Source organism: Entelurus aequoreus, linkage group LG27, assembly GCF_033978785.1.
Source record: "Entelurus aequoreus isolate RoL-2023_Sb linkage group LG27, RoL_Eaeq_v1.1, whole genome shotgun sequence".
Taxonomy (NCBI): Eukaryota; Metazoa; Chordata; class Actinopteri; order Syngnathiformes; family Syngnathidae; genus Entelurus; species Entelurus aequoreus.
This window is the reverse complement of record NC_084757.1, coordinates 22051095-22073044: the sequence shown is the minus strand read 5'-3', so window position 1 is coordinate 22073044 and position 21950 is coordinate 22051095. Positions and strand designations below refer to the sequence as shown.

General features: G+C 37.9%; 2 protein-coding genes across 7 annotated transcripts in view; both read right to left on the bottom strand.

Annotated features, from left to right (window-relative positions):
* The window catches only part of unc13a (unc-13 homolog A (C. elegans)), a 168007-nt gene extending 161832 nt beyond the window's left edge, over window positions 1-6175 (bottom strand). For all 4 annotated transcript variants that reach the window (XM_062038703.1, XM_062038700.1, XM_062038701.1 and 1 more), the window contains exon 1: window positions 5884-6175. In XM_062038703.1, the coding sequence (XP_061894687.1) occupies window positions 5884-5905 (22 nt within the window). In that variant the 5' untranslated portion in view covers window positions 5906-6175. The remainder of the gene's footprint in view (window positions 1-5883) is intronic.
* Window positions 6176-7273: 1098 nt separating this feature from the next.
* On the bottom strand, window positions 7274-20497 carry hmg20b (high mobility group 20B). Of its 3 annotated transcripts, none has more exons than XM_062039497.1 (10): window positions 20393-20497; window positions 20047-20191; window positions 19723-19923; window positions 19529-19649; window positions 19409-19455; window positions 18738-18920; window positions 16735-16801; window positions 15990-16205; window positions 13710-13842; window positions 7274-8580 (listed from the first exon to the last, which is right to left on the bottom strand). In XM_062039497.1, the coding sequence occupies exons 2-10, from the start codon at window positions 20128-20130 to the stop codon at window positions 8568-8570; spliced, it is 1065 nt and encodes a 354-aa protein (XP_061895481.1). In that variant the 5' UTR covers window positions 20131-20191; window positions 20393-20497; the 3' UTR covers window positions 7274-8567. The 3 variants fall into 3 exon arrangements, with proteins under 3 accessions (XP_061895481.1, XP_061895482.1, XP_061895483.1); XM_062039498.1 differs by lacking the exon at window positions 20393-20497 and adding an exon at window positions 20263-20387; XM_062039499.1 differs by lacking the exons at window positions 18738-18920; window positions 20393-20497 and having other exon boundaries at window positions 20047-20386.
* Between the last annotated feature and the right edge of the window lie 1453 nt (window positions 20498-21950).

The window sequence follows — 21950 nt, the reverse complement described above, 5'->3', positions numbered from 1 at the left end:
AGTGCTATTATGAATTGCAATGTCAGCACTATTTTTTTCCCTGCAATTTCAAATGCACTTGTTTTAATAAATAAATACAGCGTTTTAAAAGCATACACAATCTGTGTAAAAATATTAGTCTGTGGTTAAAAGGACTTGAAAGGACTCGAAACTCAAAATGCAGGACTTGGGACTTGACTTGAGACTTTCTAGTCTTGACTTTGGACTTGACTCGGGACTTGCCTGTCTTGACTCGGGACTTGACTCGAGACTTGAGGGCAAAGACTTGAGACTTACTTGTGACTTGCAAAGCAATGACTTGGTCCCACCTCTGGAAACAGCTGTTACCATGTAATCAGGGAAAGTCCAAATAAAAGAAGAGGCGTACAATCTTTCGTCAGAGCGCGGTGAGACTGTACGAAGAGTACAGTCCAGACGTCTCTCCTCAATTGAGCCAAATTTAATTCTGTGTTTGATTCCTTGCTTCTTGTCTTGTTTAATAGATGTCATCAGTGTTTGAACCTGACAGTCCCTCTCAATGATATTGAAAATTTGGCCAGACTTCTCCCTTCAGTATTACTCTTATTTTGTATATAATGAGAACCAGTGTCCTCAACAGTAGACATTTGATTTTGGTCTATTTATTTTTGTCAGATTTACAGTTTTACTGTTCTTAAGGACATTCTACAAAAAAGCTGGTTAAAGATTATTTTTATGACAGCACTTTTAAAAAATCTGCTGCAAAAACGTGAGTCTTTACCAAGTTTTTTTTGTTTTTAACTGAAAAAGAGAGGACCTAAAATGGAACCTTGAGGAGCACCACTAGTATAACTAAAGAAGTTGAACAATTGACTACTGACTGCATCTGAAGTAACCAACATTTTAGTTACGGGTAGAGATGTGCGTTAAAATGTAATATCGGAAATTATCGGTATCGTTTTTTTTTTAAATATCGGTATGTTTTTTTTATTTTTATTTTTTTATTAAATCAACATAAAAAACAGAAGATACACTTACAATTAGTGCACCAACCCAAAAAACCTTCCTCCCCCATTTACACTCATTCACACAAAAGGGTTGTTTCTTTCTGTTATTAATATTCTGGTTCCTACATTATATATCTATATATATCAATACAGTCTGCAAGGGATACAGTCCGTAAGCACACATGATTGTGCGTGCTGCTGGTCCACTAATAGTACTAACCTTTAACAGTTAATTTTACTCATTTTCATTAATTACTAGTTTCAATGTAACTGTTTTTATATTGTTTTACTTTCTTTTTTATTCAAGAAAATGTTTTATTTGAATAATGTCTTATTTTATTTTATTACTTTTTTTTTTTAAAGTACCTTATCTTCACCATACCTGGTTGTCCAAATTAGGCATAATAATGTGTTAATTCCACGACTGTATATATCGGTTGATATCGGTATCGGTAATTAAAGAGTTGGACAATATCGGAATATCGGCAAAAAGTCATTATCGGACATCCCTATTTACGGGTACATAAATCACGTTGCAAAAATACATCGGTAACTGCCAAAAAAAAAGGAGAGGACCTAAAGGTGTTCTTTGAGCAACGTCTCAGTTATGTAAATCACAAATTTGGACTTGTTTAATTGCAAGATTAAAATGTCAATGCAAGGAACTGCCAATGTGTTTACAGGGGTCCAAGTTCCTCTATACAACAGGAGCACTCTACTGTTTTTAGGAATTTGCTGCAGAAAATGTTTGTATCACAAGTGATACTAAACCTGGGGCGCAGGTTATGGTGTCATTCCTAGGCCAGTTGGACAGCCCTGCTCTAAGGGCATCCAATACACAAACTCTACCTAAATTGGCGTAACCAAATTATTATAAACAGCTATCTGAATGATGTAACCACAATATGCTGGCAAATGAACCATGCAATATCATCGCTCATTTTTGATACAAATCTTGTATTCAATCTCATTAGTGGCTAATAAAGTGGCTGCATGTGCGTTTGTTTATGTTCTGCTGTTACACAGAGTATTAAATAGCCAAACACTAATACGATTTGTTGTGCTCACAAAGTGACCACAGAGTATCTTGTGTCAGAATGATGGTTTCTCTACAGGCCTGTGTCCCCGCAGCGGAACATGCTCATTCAGCAAGTGTGTCAACAACACCCATCATATCAAAGGGGATGTGTCGCGTCACATCACGGGGCCAATCACTAACACTATCGTGTTTATCGCCTCAACATTAAACACAAAAAAACCCAGCACAATTTCAACATGTAACATGCCTTTTAAAAAGAAAAACACACATTAAGATGAGAAATATTGTATAAAAAACAATACACAAGAATGTATTACGGTATCTCTTTCCTGCTGCTTCTCCATCAAACAAACCATCAGCAGCTTTTCCACATTTTCAAAGATAAATGTCAGCGATTTGGATATTATTTTAACATTCTTAGCTGATGTTAGACTCATTCTGCTTCATTATGGAGCAGATTTGCAGTGATACACTCAAATTGCTTCACCAAGTTAGCATGTTTGGTGATTTCTTTCTTTAATTCAATGAACATCCATGCCTCTTCTTCTTCTCGGCATTGCACACTCACTCACTTTCCTCAAAGTTGGGTACATCTTTAGCTATTAGCTAATGCTAGTGGGAAAGTGTTGGTCGGGTTCACTGTGACATTTGCTTGAAACTCAAATTTTTGCTTGCAACTTAAAAGCGCATCCGGAAAGTATTCACAGCGCATTACTTTTTACACATGTTATGTTACAGCCTGTTTCCAAAATTGAATACATTAATTAATGTCTTCAAAATCCCACAGACAACACCCCATAATGACAATGTTTTTAATACATAATATTGCAAATATATATTTTTTTTAAATTAAAAATTAATTTAAAAAATTACATTTACTTAAGTATTCTCAGACTTTGTTGATGCACCTTTGGCAGCAATTACAGCCTCAAGTCTTTTTGAATAAGATGCCACAAGCTTGGCACACCTGTCTTTGGGCAGTTTCGCCCATTCCTCTTTGTAGCACCTCTCTAGCTCCATCAGGTTGGATGAGAATTGTTGGTTTCCATCTAGGGTATCTCTGTACATTGCTACATTCATATTTCCCTCTATCCTGCTGGAAAACAACCCCACAGCATGATGCTGCCACCACCATGCTTCAATGTAGGGATGGTGTTGGCCTGGTGATGAACTGGTAAACGTAGTTATTTTTTGCAAATATTAGCTGCTTCTCCATCAAACAAACCATCAGCAGCTTTTCCACATTTTCAAAGATAAATGTCAGCGATTTGGATATTATTTTAACATTCTTGGCTGATGTTAGACTCATTCTGCTTCATTATGGAGCAGATTTGTAGTGATACACTCAAATTGCTTCACCAAGTTAGCATGTTTGGTGATTTCTTTCTTTAATTCAATGAACATCCATGCCTCTTCTAAACATAGTTATTTTTTGCAAATATTAGCTGCTTCTCCATCAAACAAACCATCAGCAGCTTTTCCACATTTTCAAAGATAGATGTCAGCGATTTGGATATTATTTTAACATTCTTGGTTTCCATCTAGGGTCTCTCTGTACATTGCTACACTCATATTTCCCTCTATCCTGCTGGAAAACAACCCCGCAGCATGATGCTGCCACCACCATGCTTCAATGTAGGGATGATGTTGGCCTGGTGATGAGCCGTACCTGGTTTCCTCCAAACATGATGCTTGGCTTTCACACCAAAATGTTCAATCTTTGTCTCATCAGACCAGAGAATTTTGTTTTTCATGGTCTGGAGAGTCTTTCAGGTGCATTTTGGCAAACTTTTTACTAATAAATGGCTTCTGTCTGTCTGGCCACTCAACCATACAGGCCTGATTGGTGGATTGCTGCAGAGATGGTTGTCCTTCTGGAAGGTTCTCCTCTCTCCACAGAGGAATGCTGTAGCTCTGACAGAGTGACCATCGGGTTCTTGGTCACCTCCCTGACTAGACTAAGACAGATGTATGTACAGAGACATCCTGGATTAAAACGAATGCTTCCTGTCCAACCTGATGGAGGTGCTGCAAAGAGGAATGGGTGAAAGCTTCATGGAATCGGTTTCCATGGCCGAGCAGCTGCATCTTAGTTATACTTCGCCAAGTTCAATGTAAAGCGCCAGATGCAGTGGTGTAAAGCACATCACCACTGGACTCTAGAGCAGTGGAGACGCCTTCTCTGGAGTGATGAATCACGCTTTTCCATCTGGCAATCGGATGGACCAGTCTGGGTTTGGAGGTTACCAGGAGAACGCTACATTTCGGACTGCATTGTGCCGAGTGTGAAATTTGGTGGAGGATTTATGGTGTGGTGGTGTTTTTCATGAGTTAGGCTTGGCCCCTTAGTTCCTGTGAAAAGGAACTTTGAATGCTCCAGGATACCAAAACATTTTGGACAATTCCATGCTCCCAACCTTGTGGGAACAGTTTGGAGCGGGCCCCTTCCTCTTCCAACATGACTGTGCGCCAGTGCACAAAGCAAGGTCCATAAAAACATGGATGACTGAGTCTGGTGTGGATGAACTTGACTGGCCTGCACAGAGTCCTGACCTGAACCCGATAGAACACCTTTGAGATGAATTAGAACGGAGACTGAGAGCCAGGCCTTCTCGACCAACATCAGTGTGTGACCTCACCAATGCGCTTTTGGAAGAATGGTCGAAAATCCCTATAAACACACTCCGCAACCTTGTGGACAGCCTTCCCAGAAGAGTTGAAGCTGTAATCGCTGCAAAAGGTGGACCGACATATTGAACCCTATGGGTTACGAATGGGATGGCACTTCAAGTTCATATGTGAGTCAAGGCAGGTGGCCAAATACTTTTGGCAATATAGTGTATGTTTGCCAAGCTTGTGGCAGAAAGATTTGAGGTACAAGGTGCATCAACAAAGTATTGAGCAAAGGCTGTGAATACTTATGTACATGTGTTTTTTGTAGTTGTAACACATTTGCCAAAAAAAAAAAGACTTTACATTGTCATTACGGGGTATTGTCTGTAGAATTTTGAGAACAAAATGAATTTATCATGTAACATGTGGAAAAAGCAAAGTGCTGTGAATACTTTCCGGGTGTACCAAAAGCACAACAACTAGCCGAGAGACAGCTCTTATCTCAAAACACTCTAAAGTTGACCTGATCCATGTCGCCACGCCCTCACGTTCCCTAAGATCCTCTTCATCCATCCATCTCACTGTCCCCTTATTTAAACTGTCCACCATGGGTGCCCGAGCTTTCAGCCGCTCTGCCCCACATCTTTGGAACGCTTTACCACCAGACCTTCGTAACTTAGATTCAATATCCCTCTTCAAATCAAGACTCAAAACACACCTATTCCTGACTGCCTATTCATTGTAATCACCTTTTCTTCTCTATCTTTGTTGTTGTTTTTTATCCAATTTGATTTTATTGTTGTGATTTTGTACGGTGTCCTTGAGTGCCCAGAAACGCGCTTTATAAATAAAATGTATTATTAAAGTTGAGATACTGCTGTACATGCAACACATCCACATAAAGCTAAAAAAAAATCTAAACATACACCCATGTGAAATTTAGGTAAATACAACAAGGATCAGCACGAACCAGGAAAACTATTGTCACAGATGACAGACCCTTTTAGGTGTCATTTGTGTCTAGTAATGACAACACAACAGTTAACAGCCCATATATAACATATTCCAGCATGGGTTGACTGAGAGGGTTAAATCTTGTTTTACAGCTGCTGCCATGATCCTACTCCTACTCCTATAAATCCATGTAACATTCTGAATAATAATCCAGTTGGCAGTAAGATTTATTATGGACTTGGAAGTTGTTGTATGGCACGTGAACACATATTGGGGGGTAATCAAAGTCCTAAATGAACGTGAAAGTCTTACCTCCAACACACAGCAATGACATCTCTCGATGGCTCCTCTTGGCGACTTTCCTCCCGGGTGTACAACCGTAGCCTTGGACGCTGCGGGATGGAGCAGTCCGCTAGCAGCACTGCGGCCTCACTGGAGTCGTGACGCAACACATGAGTGGGATTTCTTCACACTTGTGACGGTGAACGCCGGCGTCGAGGTCCGCTCGTAAACATAAAAAAGGAGGGAGGGTTTCCGTGTTGAAAAATCAGTTCTCCTTCCTCTCTCAGCTCTCCACTCCCCAGCGTTCAGCCATCTTGTTGGCTTTTCAGAACCAGCGCTGAGGACAGCTCCCCCCGGCGGTTACGTCACAAAAGCGTGGCAGGAGAAGGCAAGGTGGGTGGGGCTTATTGGAACGCCAGATATATATTTTTTTAATTTTAAATAAAAAACTTTTGTATACATCTAATTAAATGTGATCAACATTTTTTTTAAATTAATAAAAAATATACTATTAAAATTAACAACTTAAATTAAAAAAAATAAACTATTTTTTAATATATAACCTTATTTGCACCTATAATTAAAAGTAAAAAGTAATAACTATATTAAATTAGAAAAAAAGGAAAAATACTATTGAGTGATGATTATAATAAAACCATAATGAAATTATGAAATCATTGATATTATTAATAACATTTATTTAAAATGACAACAAATAATTATTAAAGAATATTGAAAAAAATACTGCTGATGAGTAGAACAACTTTCATTTAAATCAATAAACTTATTCGTACCTCTAATCTTAACTAAATTTGAAATATATTGTAACATCTACATTAAATTAAAATGTAATTAGAAAAAATGAAAAACTAGTAATTATTACATTAAAAACAGATACATACTGTATATATTCATACATATATTAACACACATAAATATATGTGTATACATATATATATATATATATATATATACGTATACATATGGATATATATATATACATATATATATATACATATACATATATATACATATATATACATATATATATATACATACATATATATATACATATATATATATACATACATATATATACATATATATATATACATATATACATACATACATACATATATATACATACATACATACATATACATGCATACATATATATATATACATACATACATACATATACATACATACATATATATACACATACATACATATATATACATATATATATATATACACATACATACATATATACATATATATACACATACATACATACATACATAAATACATACATACATACATACATATATATATATATATATATATATATATATATATATATATATATATATACACACACACACACACACATACATAAATACATATATGAATTATTCAAAATCATTAAGATTTTTACTGGAAATTATTAAATTAAATACAGAATAATGGGGAAACATACTGCTTGCGAATACAAAAACTTTTAAAACAATAATTACAAGAAAAATAGCAATAACTGCATTAGATAACATTTAGTTTGAAACAAAACAAAACCTAATAACATTACATTAAAATATAGTTTAAAGACATTTAAAGACCTATAAATGTGATTTAAATTTGAACACAACAACAGTGCCATCTGCTGGAGGCCAGCATCACGACTTATAACAACTACTGGCTGTAACAAATGGACATTAAAACATTAGCACTAATGTGACAAGGTAATAATCAGCACTAATGTGACAAGGTAATAATCATATTCAATAAATACATGTATTAATGTTTACTATTGTAGTTGTAGACCATTGCCGCTCAAAGTGTGACCTGTGGACCAATTGTGAATCCCTAGGATAAAAAAAAAGTGTTCTGCTGGTAATTTAACAAGTACATTTTGCGACACCATAGGAATTAACGTTAGTTGACAGGCAGAGAGGGGATTTTAATATTTTAGATACCACGTTTAAGTAAATGAGGGGGTCAAAGTACAGTATTAGAAACAGCTCTTAGTGTGATGCAGTGGACTTCAACACCACTGCAGACTAACAATGAACTTGTTAAATCAATACCAATCAAATCTTAGCATTATAATCACTATCTTCAGAAGGGCAGTCATTTCAATAAGGAGCATAAACTGAATCTCAGTAGCACATTTAGAGTTTGTTGTTTTTAACAAAGTAAATAGTGGTTTCAAATCATTTTACAAAAACAAAAAGACAAGCTCGGTTTTACCTTCTAGTGGAAATATTCTCAGCATGGTTCAATCAGCATTTGGGAAATAAAAGTACAAATACCATCTCACAAATATAAAATGATAAAAGAGAAAAATTCCATTATCCATGTCAAGTAAAATGCATATTGCTCAGCATTTAATGTGTATTCATCCACAAAAGCTAAATAACACTGAATACACATCATCCCATCCACCCATGCCAAGTGGCATTATTTGTAAACTTAATTATAGTCCCATTGTCGGCAATATTCAGGTTCAGAAAGTAAGCAGAGAGATGATGATAGTGGAAATGTTGTCTGTACACTTTAAATGACTTACATACTGCTGAAGAAAAGTGATGCAAACTTTTAAATGAATACGGCTGTCCTTTTTTTCTATGAGATGTCCACATGATCAAATGATGCCGATTATAAATCTGTGTGCTTCGTGCAGGAATGACTCGGGGCGGAAGACTGGATTGGACCTCCTATAACTTCTCACTGGAAACAAACATTTAAACATGTTAGTAGTGACTAGATAATCGACATAAAAACTTAGGGATGCACGATAATTATCGGATTGATATTAGGAATTATGACACCACACCGAAAAATCGGATAACATTAAAAACAGCTGAGGCGAGATTACCCGTACTATGATGTATGTGGTTAGGGCGAACAAATCGAGCACTCTTACCTTGTAGGCCAGGGGTGTCAACCTCATTTTAGCTCAGGGGCCACATTCCTACGTGGGCCAGACAGGTAAACTCATGGCATAATAACTTAAAAATACAACTACGACAACTTCAGATTGTTTTCTTTGTTTTACTTTGGCCCAAATAGAACAAGGATATTCTGAAAATGTACATATCACAAATAATCCTCTTGACAAAACACGTCAAGTTAGTAAAAAAATACTGAGGAAAAAAATTGGTGCAGTTTAAAAAACACCATGAAGAACACAATGAAACCAGGCTTAATCCCAGTGTTTCTACAAACGTATTAAACTTTTAAGTCCCAGTCCATCTATGATCGTACAAAAGCAGAATTAAGCATCGATACAAACACTTCTATGTATCAACTACATCATTTGTCATTTCCATTGTTGACTTTGTTTAAATTTTCACAGAAAAAAATCATTTTCACAAAACTATCAATTGTGCAGTGTCTCCTCCAGCATTTTAAGTGAGGTTACCAATTGTTTATTTTACTCCTCTTTGTTTTACGTTGGGTCGAGGGGGAGGAGTCGCCGCCCCTCTTGCTTGGTTTAATTGCTCGCCCCGATAAAAACTATTTGCTTGCCTAACAGAATTGCTATTGCGACATCCAGTAGACACATTTAGAAGAGCAGTTTCTTTATTTAAATATGCAGCTTAGTTTTACACTGAGCAAACTCATCTGGCGGGCCGGATTGAACCTGTTCGCGGGCCTGATCCGGCCCATGGGCCGCATGTTTGACATCCCTGTTGTAGGCGGTCCTAAACTTCCCTTGAGCCAGTGCTTCACAAATATTTTCCGTTAAGCCCCCTCTAGGGAGAAGAAAATATGTTGCACCCCCCCACTCTCCACCGTGACTATAAAAAGTATAATTAATCTACAAACCCCGTTTCCATATGAGTTGGGAAATTGTGTTAGATGTAAATATAAACGGAATACAATGATTTGCAAATCATTTTCAACCCATATTCAGTTGAATATGCTACAAAGACAACATATTTGATGTTCAAACTGATAAACATTTTTTTTTTTGCAAATAATCATTAACTTTAGAATTTGATGCCAGCAACACGTGACAAAGAAGTTGGGAAAGGTGGCAATAAATACTGATAAAGTTGAGGAATGCTCATCAAACACTTATTTGGAACATCCCACAAGTGAACAGGCAAATTGGGAACAGGTGGGTGCCATGATTGGGTATAAAAGTAAATTCCATGAAATGCTCAGTCATTCACAAACAAGGATGGGGCGAGGGTCACCACTTTGTCAACAAATGTGTGAGAAAATTGTTGAACAGTTTAAGAAAAACCTTTCTCAACCAGCTATTGCAAGGAATTTAGGGATTTCACCATCTACGGTCCGTAATATCATCAAAGGGTTCAGAGAATCTGGAGAAATCACTGCATGTAAGCAGCTAAGCCCGTGACCTTCGATCACTCAGGCTGTACTGCATCAACAAGCGACATCAGTGTGTAAAGGATATCACCACATGGGCTCGAACACTTCAGAAACCCACTGTCAGTAACTACAGTTGGTTGCTACATCTGTAAGTGCAAGTTAAAACTCTCCTATGCAAGGCGAAATCCTATCAACAACACCCAGAAACGCCGTCGGCTTCGCTGGCTCTGAGCTCATCTAAGATGGACTGATACAAAGTGGAAAAGTGTTCTGTGGTCTGACGAGTCCACATTTCAAATTGTTTTTGGAAACTGTGGACGTTGTGTCCTCTGGACCAAAGAGCAAAAGAACCATCCGGATTGTTATAGGCGCAAAGTTGAAAAGCCAGCATATGTGGTGGTATGGGGGTGTATTAGTGCCCAAGACATGGGTAACTTACACATCTGTGAAGGCGCCATTAATGCTGAAAGGTACATACAGGTTTTGGAGCAACATATGTTGCCATCCAAGCAACGTTACCATGGACGCCCCTGCTTATTTCAGCAAGACAATGCCAAGCCACGTGTTACATCAAAGTGGCTTCATAGTAAAAAAAGAGTGCGGGTACTAGACTGGCCTGCCTGTAGTCCAGATCTGTCTCCCATTGAAAATGTGTGGCGCATTATGAAGCCTAAAATACCACAACAGAGACCCCGGACTGTTGAACAACTTAAGCTGTACATCAAGCAAGGATGGGAAAGAATTCCACCCGAGAAGCTTAAAAAATGTGTCTCCTCAGTTCCCAAACGTTTACTGAGTGTTGTTAAAAGGAAAGGCCATGTAACACAGTGGTGAACATGCCCTTTCCCAACTACTTTGGCACGTGTTGCAGCCATGAAATTCTAAGTTAATTATTATTTGCAAAAAAAAATTAAGTTTATGAGTTTGAACATCAAATATCTTGTCTTTGTAGTGCATTCAATTGAATATGGTTTGAAAAGGATTTGCAAGTCATTGTATTCCGTTTATATTTACATCTAACACAATTTCCCAACTCATATGGAAACGGGGTTTGTATAAAACTGTTATAACTATACTTCTGCATAACATTGTAAGCTTAGTAACTTTAAAGGAAACAACAAACCTGTCTTTCCTCATCTCCCACCTTAGTTACAGCGAAGCCAAGTGCTAAATACGCTTCATCATATTCTGGTATGGCAAAAAAAAACATGTTCCCCGAGGTCACACGCATCCCTCCTGGCATCACACTGCGTTCTCCCAGAGGGGCGCGCCCCACTATTTGAGAGGGACTGCCTTGAGCTCACAGTGTAAAGAAACATTGAGTCAAACTTGTGAGACAGTTACTTCGTCATCCATTCCCAACGCTCTCTTTCACGCTTGCTTTTTTCGTTCCCATGGTTGTGTCGACCTGTGGGCTATTTTGTTCACGGGACCAGATGTTTTGATATATGATCTTACAGGGTTTGTTCTAACAATCATTGCGCCAGCTAGTGGTGGGGAGACTTTTAACTCTGCTTCTTCTTGCTTTATGACAGGGGTTCTCATCATAATCATAGCTCAAACTTACGCTCGCAAGCTAACAAACATTTGAAAAGACAGCTTGTATCTTCAATTATTTGTAAATTGGGGCACTCATGTAGATGGAAATAAAGACATATGCTTCACTAGAGTTGCACGATTAATCGGCGTCGAATCGACAGAGGTTTTAATTAGTGCGATTACGTAACTGCAAGTTTTTTTTTTTCTCTACCCTGTTACTGGCAGTGACAGACATGTTTGCTAATCAGAATTGTTGAGCCTCGCGTTTGTTCCGCTCTCGTCAAACAAAGAGGAAGACGTTTCATTCTGTGCATCGCTCTCTGCACCTGAATGTGTTTAACAGTAGAATTAACTGAACGCAATGAGCTCTTTTTTCAGTCATTCACTGTTTTTGTCTTGCTTTACAAACACAGGAGGCATCAAACAGACACTGACAGCCTCCCTCGCCATCGAGTTGTGCCGCAAAGTAACAAAAACATATGATTTAAAAAACCCAAATGTCCCTTTGTGGCAATAGTTCAGCTTTAAATCGGATGGCAATATTGTCCCATCAACATGGACGAACGATCGAGAACGCGATCGCGTGACGGCAATAAACAACCTCCTTTTTCCAAGTGTGGAAAAAATGCACTTTAAGATGTTTTAGTTAAATTTCTGCTTACAGAAATTATTATTTATTTATTTTTTTGCTTATTTATTTAGGATCAAGTTATTTACCTTCCAATTACAGTACAATGATAAACAATTTTACACGAATGAAAAAGACCGTATTTTTCGGACTATAAGTCGCAGTTTTTTTCATAGTTTGGCCGGGGGTGCGACTTATACTCAGGAGCGACTTATGTGTGAAATTATTAACACATTACCGTAAAATATAAAATAATATTATTTAGCTCATTCACGTAAGAGACTAGACGTATAAGATTTCATGGGATTTAGCGATTAGGAGTGACAGATTGTTTGGTAAACGTATAGCATGTTCTATATGTTATAGTTATTTGAATGACTCTTACCATAATATGTTACGTTAACATACCAGGCACGTTCTCAGTTGGTTATTTATGCCTCATATAACGTACACTTATTCAGCCTTTTGTTCACTATTCTTTATTTTAAATTGCCTTTCAAAAGTCTATTCTTGGTGTTGGGTTTTATCAAATAAATTTCCCCAAAAAATGTGACTTATACTCCAGTGCGAGTTATGTTTTTTTCTTTCTTTATTATGCATTTTCGGCCGGTGCGACTTATAGTCCGAAAAATAAGGTAGCCATTTTCCTTTCAAATGGTCACTCACTTGCATTATTATTATGTATTATGATTACATCGCATTATAAACACTGTATAGTTGTTCTTGGATAAATCTTCAGATTAAGAGCATGATGTACTCTACCGGGCATACATGAAGTGGGGCTGCCCGCCTCGGAGCCAGTCAGAATCTGTCTCTCGACATTCTCATTTAATTAAAAGACATTAATTTAAATTTAACAAATAGTAGAGCTGATGTGATAGGAGGCGTTGTAATGAGGTGACGTGCTAGCATTACTGCTGCTGGGATGAGATCGGTGTGATTAAAAATGTGACTTTCATTTATATTTATTGCATCCTGTGTGATTCAGCAGATTGCTCGCATGACCTCCTCTTGATGAACTACAGCCTTATATTTGTTACAAGTAGTGCTGTGGCAGTCTTTTCTTGTAAAATGTAGTCCACTGTAGAGCGTTTGTTGCGATCTGACTTCACTACGCAACGTCAGCCCCACCTGGAAGGATCGATAAGAGAATCGTTTGAATAAATAGCGAGCGATTATAAGGAAATCATACACTGGAAATGATACAAGCACCCGTTTTCGATTCCCATCCCTGCGCACCACTAAAATAAAAAAATTCTAAAAAAAAGAAAATATATGTGTTCTTGTGTCACAAAAGTATTGTGACGGATAGGCAAATGAAAAAAGCTGGTAGAGAGGCGTGAGCTACCTGTCGACGTGAGAGAGAATGTCGCAGAGCTGCGTGAGCAAGGCCCGGTGCTTGTGAGGGTTCCCATCTAGCACTCCGTTGAGACGACTGAGATACGAGTCCAGATTTCCAAGGGATGCCGTCTCACTTGTGCCTGTTAAAAGACGCAAGGAAAAGAATGAAAACCGTGGAATTCACAACAATTGGTGATATTCGGACATATACCAATAATGAGGAACATAAATGAAACCAAACCAAAACCATTATTGATCCTAGGGTTTTACCAATGTAAGGAAGAAGTTATGTGGCAATGCAGGTCTAATAGACCAGGGCCCCCTCGTGGTATAAATATATATTAGTTTTTTTAGGGCCACAACCACTAGCAAGGGGGGGCATGTTTGCATTTCTAATATAAAATCAATCCTTAGTAATATTAACGCCACAAACAAAATCTTGTTTAGGGCCACAAGGGTCTAGAGCCATCACTGTAAAGGGCCCAACAACTGGTAATGCTAAAAATAACTAAAAGTAACTAAAATAAGGAAAAGGTATATTACTAGTAGGGATGTAAACAGTATAATGATAAACAGCGGTAAAATTCCCAAAAGGTTAGAAATATCGTTTACATTTTTAATTACCGTAAAACCGTAATTTATTAATGCATTTTAGGCAATACTGCTTACTTCCTGGAAACTAAGTCACAGCAGCGCTGGCGCATGCACACTCGCATTGTTTGGCTTGACAACCATGGCGGACAAACTACACGGTCTTTGCTCCGGAGATTTCCCCTCGGAGTAAACAGAGCCAAGCGCTTGGTTTAACTTCATTTTCCCTCGCTTAATTTCCGTGGAGTCTCAGCGTGCGTTTAAGAGCGCACTGCACAGGCGCATCTGTTCTACACTGAAAGTATACAGCGAAGGAGAAAACTATTTGATGTTGCTTTTATTTTCTCAATACAGCGTCCATCAGCTGTGACTGAGAGTTAATGACGTAAGGAAACATGCAGCAGGTGATTTGGCGGGAACGTTGCCATAACTTGTTTATAAAGTCTTTAGTTTGTTTACTTAGATGCTCCCTTGTCCTTTATTTAACTGCAAACTGTATTGTGTTTAAATAACATAAATACTAACGTTTTGTCATCTCATCGAACTGAACGCAGGCTGTGAAGATTGTGCATTCGATGTGAGAGGTTTCACTCCTGTTTATTTTTGTTGGCCAAACTGTTGCACTGAACCACTGGGAAGTGTTGTTTGAGAAGAACAAAGCTTGATTATTAGACTTCATCTTCATTTGCAAAACTGCTTTGAGTTTTATATTGATATCAAAAAGTAAACACCATGTTTTTTTTTTTTTACATTACTTGTGTTTTTTTTCACGTCACAAAGGTATTACTTTAAAAAACATTCATGTGACACAGCATTTTGTTAATGTTTTATTGTGCATAGTTAATTCCTATATGACATATTTCTGCTCAAACTCTTAATGGATCTGTCTGATACAGCATGTACTTGTACATATAAATGTACATAACTTAAATAATAAAAAATGACCTATCAAAATGTAAAAATAGAGATAAAGACATGAATGAAAAAGCTGGCAGGTTGATATTATTAATGAATTAAAAAAAACGAATATTTGTCTTTAGATATATGAATAACATTTATCTATAGCCTTTTATATTAGACATTACAAATTACATGATGGTATTACGTTTACACACAAACACTGCTTCACCTAACAATCAGTAATCATGATTTCAATATTGATCAAAATAATCTTAATTGTTACTTCGGCCATAATTGGCAGCCCTACATCTCATACATGAACACTATTTTTATCTATATGGACAAAAAGTGCAGTTATGTCTTATGGCCATAAGGTGCCGTCTTTCAAAATTTTTACATTGTTTTTCATTTTGAATCTCTTACGTCCATGAAGTGCTATCTTTCACAATTTTCACATTTATTTTAGTTATTTTGTTTCTGCCATATTACTTTGTTCATAATGCGTTTGTTGCTTTCATATGCACATTCAATTTCTACTCGAGGTACAGTGTTTTTATCTACAGTAATGTTTCTTCTACAAAGGAAATCATTTTGAATGTGTGGTGTTTTTTTTAAATAAAACTTGGTAAAAACATTTTAGTATAATTATTTTGAGCACATTTAAAAATACTGTGATAATGATAACCGTAATAATTTTGGTCACAACAAACACACACGCAGACTGAAAAGATAATCCCGAGCATGATATATTTAAATTAATTCACTGTAAATACCACAAGGTATTAGGAGTGTTTACCAGGTAGCGGGACAGAAGACAGACTGTTGACCAGAGTGTGTTTAATGGCCAGCAGGTGCTGATGAAGAGCCTGCGTGCGCTTCTCGTCCTGTCCCAGTTCAGCCTCAAGGCGCTCTTTGGCATTGTACATATCCTTGATGTGCCTCTGCAGCACTGCATTCTGCTCCTCGAACTCAATATTTGCCTTACGGAGTCGACGCAGCTCTGCCTCTCTAGCTGCGAGAAACAATGATACAATGTGAATTTGATCCCAGCTGACCAGGGGCTGGATATAAAGCAGACCACACCTTCGACTCGTTGCCTGTTGTTATAAAAGTAACACAATATTCTCTTAACTCGGTCTGCATGTATTAGTCCTCTTGCTCTGTACACACCCCGCGTTGCAGCAGGGTTTTAACTAACTTTTTTCGGGGATTGTTGACGCACTAGAGGACAAAATAGTTTTTAAACGTTAAAGCAGCTGCACCACTGATTGGTTGTGATGTCACTCAGTGTGTGCACATGTTAAGCACTCAATGCCTGGTAAACAAATTATATATTTTTTGTTTGTATTGAGGTTATTTTGGCAAAAATTAATACTATTAAAAATATATTTTGATGGTTGCCCATATTAATAAGGAGTTGTCTGATTTGGTGAATTTGATTTGAAAGCAGGCCTACTAACCTTAGTGGCACTTGTAGTACGTTGTTTTGGTATTGTTATCTTGTTAAAAGCCATTAATGTATTAAAGTACATTTTTGTTACCTTTGTTCTGATCCAGGAACTCCTCTGTGAAGATTGGGATCTCAAACCTGCCTGGGAGCTCAGGCGCCTTCAGGAGAAAAACGAACACAGAAAAATTATTCTCACACAAGCACACTTAATTGAAATCAACAAATATGTCCAATATTGCTCAGTTCTGACTTTCTTTTAGTTTATTTCGAACATGAACACACTTACAGTATAATACATCACACAATTTCATATCATTTCACTTTACATCATGTCCGAAAAGGAGTAGGAAGAAGCAAAGCTTATTTAATTCTACCCCTTTCCCACTTCAGAGCGTTTACAATTATATAGAATCATTTACTGACCTTTTTATATAATAAAATAACATCTGTGAATTAGTATACACAACAGTTTTGTAATATATAATTAATTAATTCATTCATTAACATACTGAGATGAAGAATATCTTACTTTCTTTGTACTTTGTAAGCACTATTTTTTTGAACAACCTCTTAAACTGGATCATATCAGTACAATGTTTAACTTCTTTACATAATCCATTCCATAATTTAATTCCACACAGATATTTAACCAAATCCATCCATTTTTTATTGCTTGTCCCAATCATTCATTAAAAAATGTTTATTATTGTGGTTTACAGGGGAATAGAACAGCACTGCATCATACTAAAGAGCTGGCTTTAATATTTTGCCCCTATCGTGTAGCTAAATGAGGTAACCAAGATACAATGGAAAGTTTTATGTTACAGACTTATTCCAATATGGAATAAATCAAATTTTTGTCCTCAAAATTCTACACACAATACCCCATAATGACAATGTTAAAGTTTTTTGAAATTTTTGCAAATTGATTAAAAATAAAAGGAAATCACATGAACATAAGTATTCACAGCCTTTACCATGAAGCTCAAAAGTGAGCTCAAGAGAATCCTGTTTCAACTGATCATCCTTGAGATGTTCCTACAGTTTGTGGTAAATTAAGTTGGTTGGACGTAATGTCTATATATAAGAGGTCCCACACTTGACAGTGCATGGCAGTGAACAAACCAAGAAGGAAGTCTAAGGAATTGTCTGTAGACCTCCGAGACAGGATTGTCTGCAGGTACAAATCTGGTGAAGGGTATAGGAAAATATCTGCTGCCTTTAAGGTCCCAATGAGAACAGTGGCCTCCATCATTCGTATATGTAAGAAGTGCGGAATCACCGGGGCTCTTCCTACAGCTGGCCGGCCCAGCTAAACTGAGCAATCAGGGGAGAAGGGCCCTCGTCAGGGAGGTGACCGAGAACCTGATGGTCAGAGCTACAACATTTCTCTGTGGAGAGAGGAGAACCTTACAGAGGACAACTATCTCTGCAGCATTTCACCAATCAGGCCTGTATGGTAGAGTGGCCAGACAGAAGCCATTTCTTCGTAACATTTTGCTAAAATGCACCTAAAAGACTCAAGACCATGATAAACAAAATTATCTGGTCTGATTAACTCTTTGGCGTGAATGCCAGGCATCACATGTGAAAGAAACCAGGCACACCTCATCACCAGGCTAATACAATCCCTACAGTGAAGCATGGTGGTGGCAGCATCATGCTGTGGGGACGTTCTTCAGCGGCAGGAACTGGGAGACTAGTCAGGATAGAGGGAAAGATAAATGCAGCAATTAAGAGACATCCTGGATGAAAACCTGCCCCAGAGCGCTCTTGAACTCAAACTAGGGCAACCGTTCAGCTCCAGAGCGCTCTTGAACTCAAACTAGGGCAACCGTTCATCTTTTAGCTGTATAACGAGCCTAAGCACACAGCCAAGATATCAAAAGAATGGCCTCAGGACAACTCTGTTAATGTGCTTGAGTGGCCCGGCCACAGCCTTGATTAGAATCAGATTGAACATCTTTGGAGAGATCCAAAAACGGCTGTGCACCGACGGTTCCCATCCAACCTGATGGAGCTTGAGAGATGCTGCAGTGTGGTTGAGTGGCGAGACAGAAGCCATTTCTTAGTAAAAAGTTTGCCAAAATGTACCTGAAAGACTCTCAGACCATGAGAAACTAAATTCTCAGGTCTGATGAGACAAAGATTGAACTTTTTGGCATGAATGCCAGACATCATGTTTGGAGGAAACCAGGCACCGCTCATCACCAGGTCAACACCATCCCTACAGGCATCATGCTGTGGGGTTGTTTTCCAGCGGCAGGAACTGGGAGACTAGTCAGAATAGAGGGAAAGAGGAATGCATCAATGTACAGAGACACCCCCTAGATGAAAACCAACGCTTCTCATCCAACCTGATGGAGCTTGAGAGGTGCTGCAAAAAGGAATGGGCGAAACTGCCCAAAGATAGGTGTGCCAAGCTCTCTGGCATCATATTCAAAAAGTGCATCAACAAACTGTTGAGCAAAGGCTGTACATATTTATCTAGGTTATATTTCTTAGTTTATTTATTTTTAATAAATTAGCAAAACTTTTGAGAAAAAATAATTTATACAGCATTATGGGGTATTGGGAGTCAAATTTTGAGGACAAACATGAATATATTCCATTTTGGAATAAGGCTGTAACGGTACAAAATGTGGGACAAGTGAAGCGCTGGGAATACTTTCCGGATGGACTATATTACAAACACTTTTGTTATTCTGCATGTGCAATTCTAAACAAAATGAATGTCAGAATGGTGAAAAGAGAGACTCACGCACCTTTGGCAAGCCTGAACTTGCACTGATGATTACAGACTGATTGTCCTCTAAAAGAAACGAAAAAGACATGACACAAAGAATAAAAACGCATAATGCATAGGAGCACCACGTTGAAACCACCTTTCTTAATTCTCTTGTCTTGTATCTTGGCGCTGGTGATCTGATACGCCTCAGTCTGATGATATTCCTTCAGTTCCTGAGCGTACTGCATCTTTTCGCGCTCCGCCTCATCCAGGTAATGCTGGTTTAGACAATTCTCGTTGAATCCGAATAACAGCAACTTTAGAGATAAAGGAAAGGTTTTGGGAAACTACCTGTTTGTCGGTCGGTGCTAATCGAGTCCATTCTGCTCCAAGTCGCTTGGTGATTTCCGGGAAAGGCAGGTCAGGATATCGGGCCCTCATGACCTCCCGTCGCTCATTCAAGAAGCGGACATAACCGGTAACCGGTGCCTTTGGGCCATTTGGAAGCACCTTCTTTCTTTTCTTGCCCTTTGGCCATCCTCTCTTCTTGGGCTGCAATTATGTTGGGACAAAAACAGCTGTGTTTAAAAGGGGGATCATTTTAATTAATCAATTTCGGGCCTACGTAATCGAATATGACAAATAAACATGTGAATAACATGAAGCATCACCAACCTCTTCTTGAGGGTGTTCTGTTGTTGACTGGGACGCTTTTGGCTGCTGTGGAGCATCATTCTGTTCCTGTTTTATCCCTCCCATGATGATTCCTCCTCAGTCAAACTGCGTGCTCACAAATCCAACTCGCCCCGTCAAAGTTACGCTGTGCAGAGGGACAATTAAACGAAATGCGAATTTCTAAAAGAAAAACGTCGCCGCATGGAAGATGATTACCGAGCTAAGCTGCCTGCTAGCAAGGCAATGAAGCTAATTGCAAGTCAATTACACGAACAAAATCATACGCTGGCAGAAAAAAGGCGAATAAAACAATCGTGGTCATTTATACTCCAGGGTAAGTACTTACATGAAGTCGACTGTCGACTAAAACTATTTTTTATTCCGTTCGGATAAATATTCGTCGCACCGGAAAAACAGGAAGTTGAGCAGGGGGGGGGGGACAAGGTAGGGAGACACGTGATTGGTCAATAATGCGATTCGTGATTGGTCGGTTCGTTCGCCGATGACGTCACGCTCCGTGGTTAAACATGACCAACCGTGCCCGTTCATACGTCATTGGACGGACTTCTGTCTCAACAAGACGATGGCGTGTCTGGCAAAACGAACCAAAAGAGCGTCTAAAAAAAACCCAACGCCGTCGCACGTCTAATGGCCTTCCAACACTCGGGTTGATCTGCCTTTTCGTCTTTGGAGATTGAGATCGACGCCATTTTAGCATTTTCACTATAATACAGAAATAATCTGTGCATGCGATGATTGTATTTTTTAGTTTTGGTACCAAAATATTGATTCATTTTTAATTACCTTCAGTAGCACACTTAATAGAAAATCATACCGTTTTTTACTTAAACATTTTGCATTACCTACGTTTTAATTGCATAGAATATAAAAATCTTTTGCCAGATACTAACTCATAAGCATGTCCTGCTACTAGTGTATAACCAGCATTACACAAAAACAGGCAGACCAAATATGCAGGTAAAAAGCAAAACCTTTCATACCAGTGCTTTAGAAAACAAAATAAAAAACTAACTCAATCAATACAACCCCCTTCACTAGAGGTGGGACCAAGTCATTGCTTTGCAAGTCACAAGTAAGTCTCAAGTCTTTGCCCTCAAGTCTCGAGTCAAGTCCCGAGTCAAGACAGGCAAGTCCCGAGTCAAGTCCAAAGTCAAGACTAGAAAGTCTCAAGTCAAGTCCCAAGTCCTGCATTTTGAGTTTCGAGTCCTTTCAAGTCCTTTTAACCACAGACTAATATTTTTACACAGATTGTGTATGCTTTTAAAACGCTGTATTTATTTATTAAAACAAGTGCATTTGAAATTGCAGGGAAAAAAATAGTGCTGACATTGTAATTCATAATAGCACTATTAACCAGTCGTTTTAAAAGTTTAAACGATTTTAAACATTTAACTCATTCCTTTACAGAATAAACACATTTGCAAAAACAAACATTAACATACTATTGGTTGTATTTTTTGAAAATAATATAACCACAGAGTTGAGAAGGAGCAAAGATCTTCAATATTTGTATGTGAAAATCACAAAGAAATCTTCCGGGGGAGATGACCCCCCTACAGGAGTTTGGTTTACAAACTTTCAGCCCCACCTAAAACAAAATTCACCAGCCGCCACTGATTATGATGCATTCTCATTTTAGGCAAAATATAAGACAATACTTTCTTAACAGTATAATTGTAACCAGGAATAAGTCTTCAAGTAACAATATTCAAATACTAACATTGTTGGGTAAAACAGCATTTGGTTTTATTCTGAATCCAGTATAACAGATTGGTGGTTTTAGCTGATATAAAGACTTTCCGGTGTTTGTATATGTTTATGTTTAAGTATTTGGCAGACGCTTTTATCCAAAGCGACACATAAAAAATACATATAAAACAATC

What these genes read in the sequence shown, in the direction of transcription:
- hmg20b (XM_062039497.1), bottom strand. Translation starts at nt 20,130, where the DNA reads ATGGGAGGGATAAAACAGGAACAGAATGATGCTCCACAGCAGCCAAAA. An exon ending in CAGAACACCCTCAAGAAGAG is followed by an intron (nt 19,924 to 20,046) that starts GTTGGTGATGCT and finishes ACATAATTGCAG; the next exon opens with CCCAAGAAGAGAGGATGGCC. An exon ending in ATGGTCTGAGAGTCTTTCAG is followed by an intron (nt 16,802 to 18,737) that starts GTACATTTTGGC and finishes TTTCTCCTGAAG; the next exon opens with GCGCCTGAGCTCCCAGGCAG.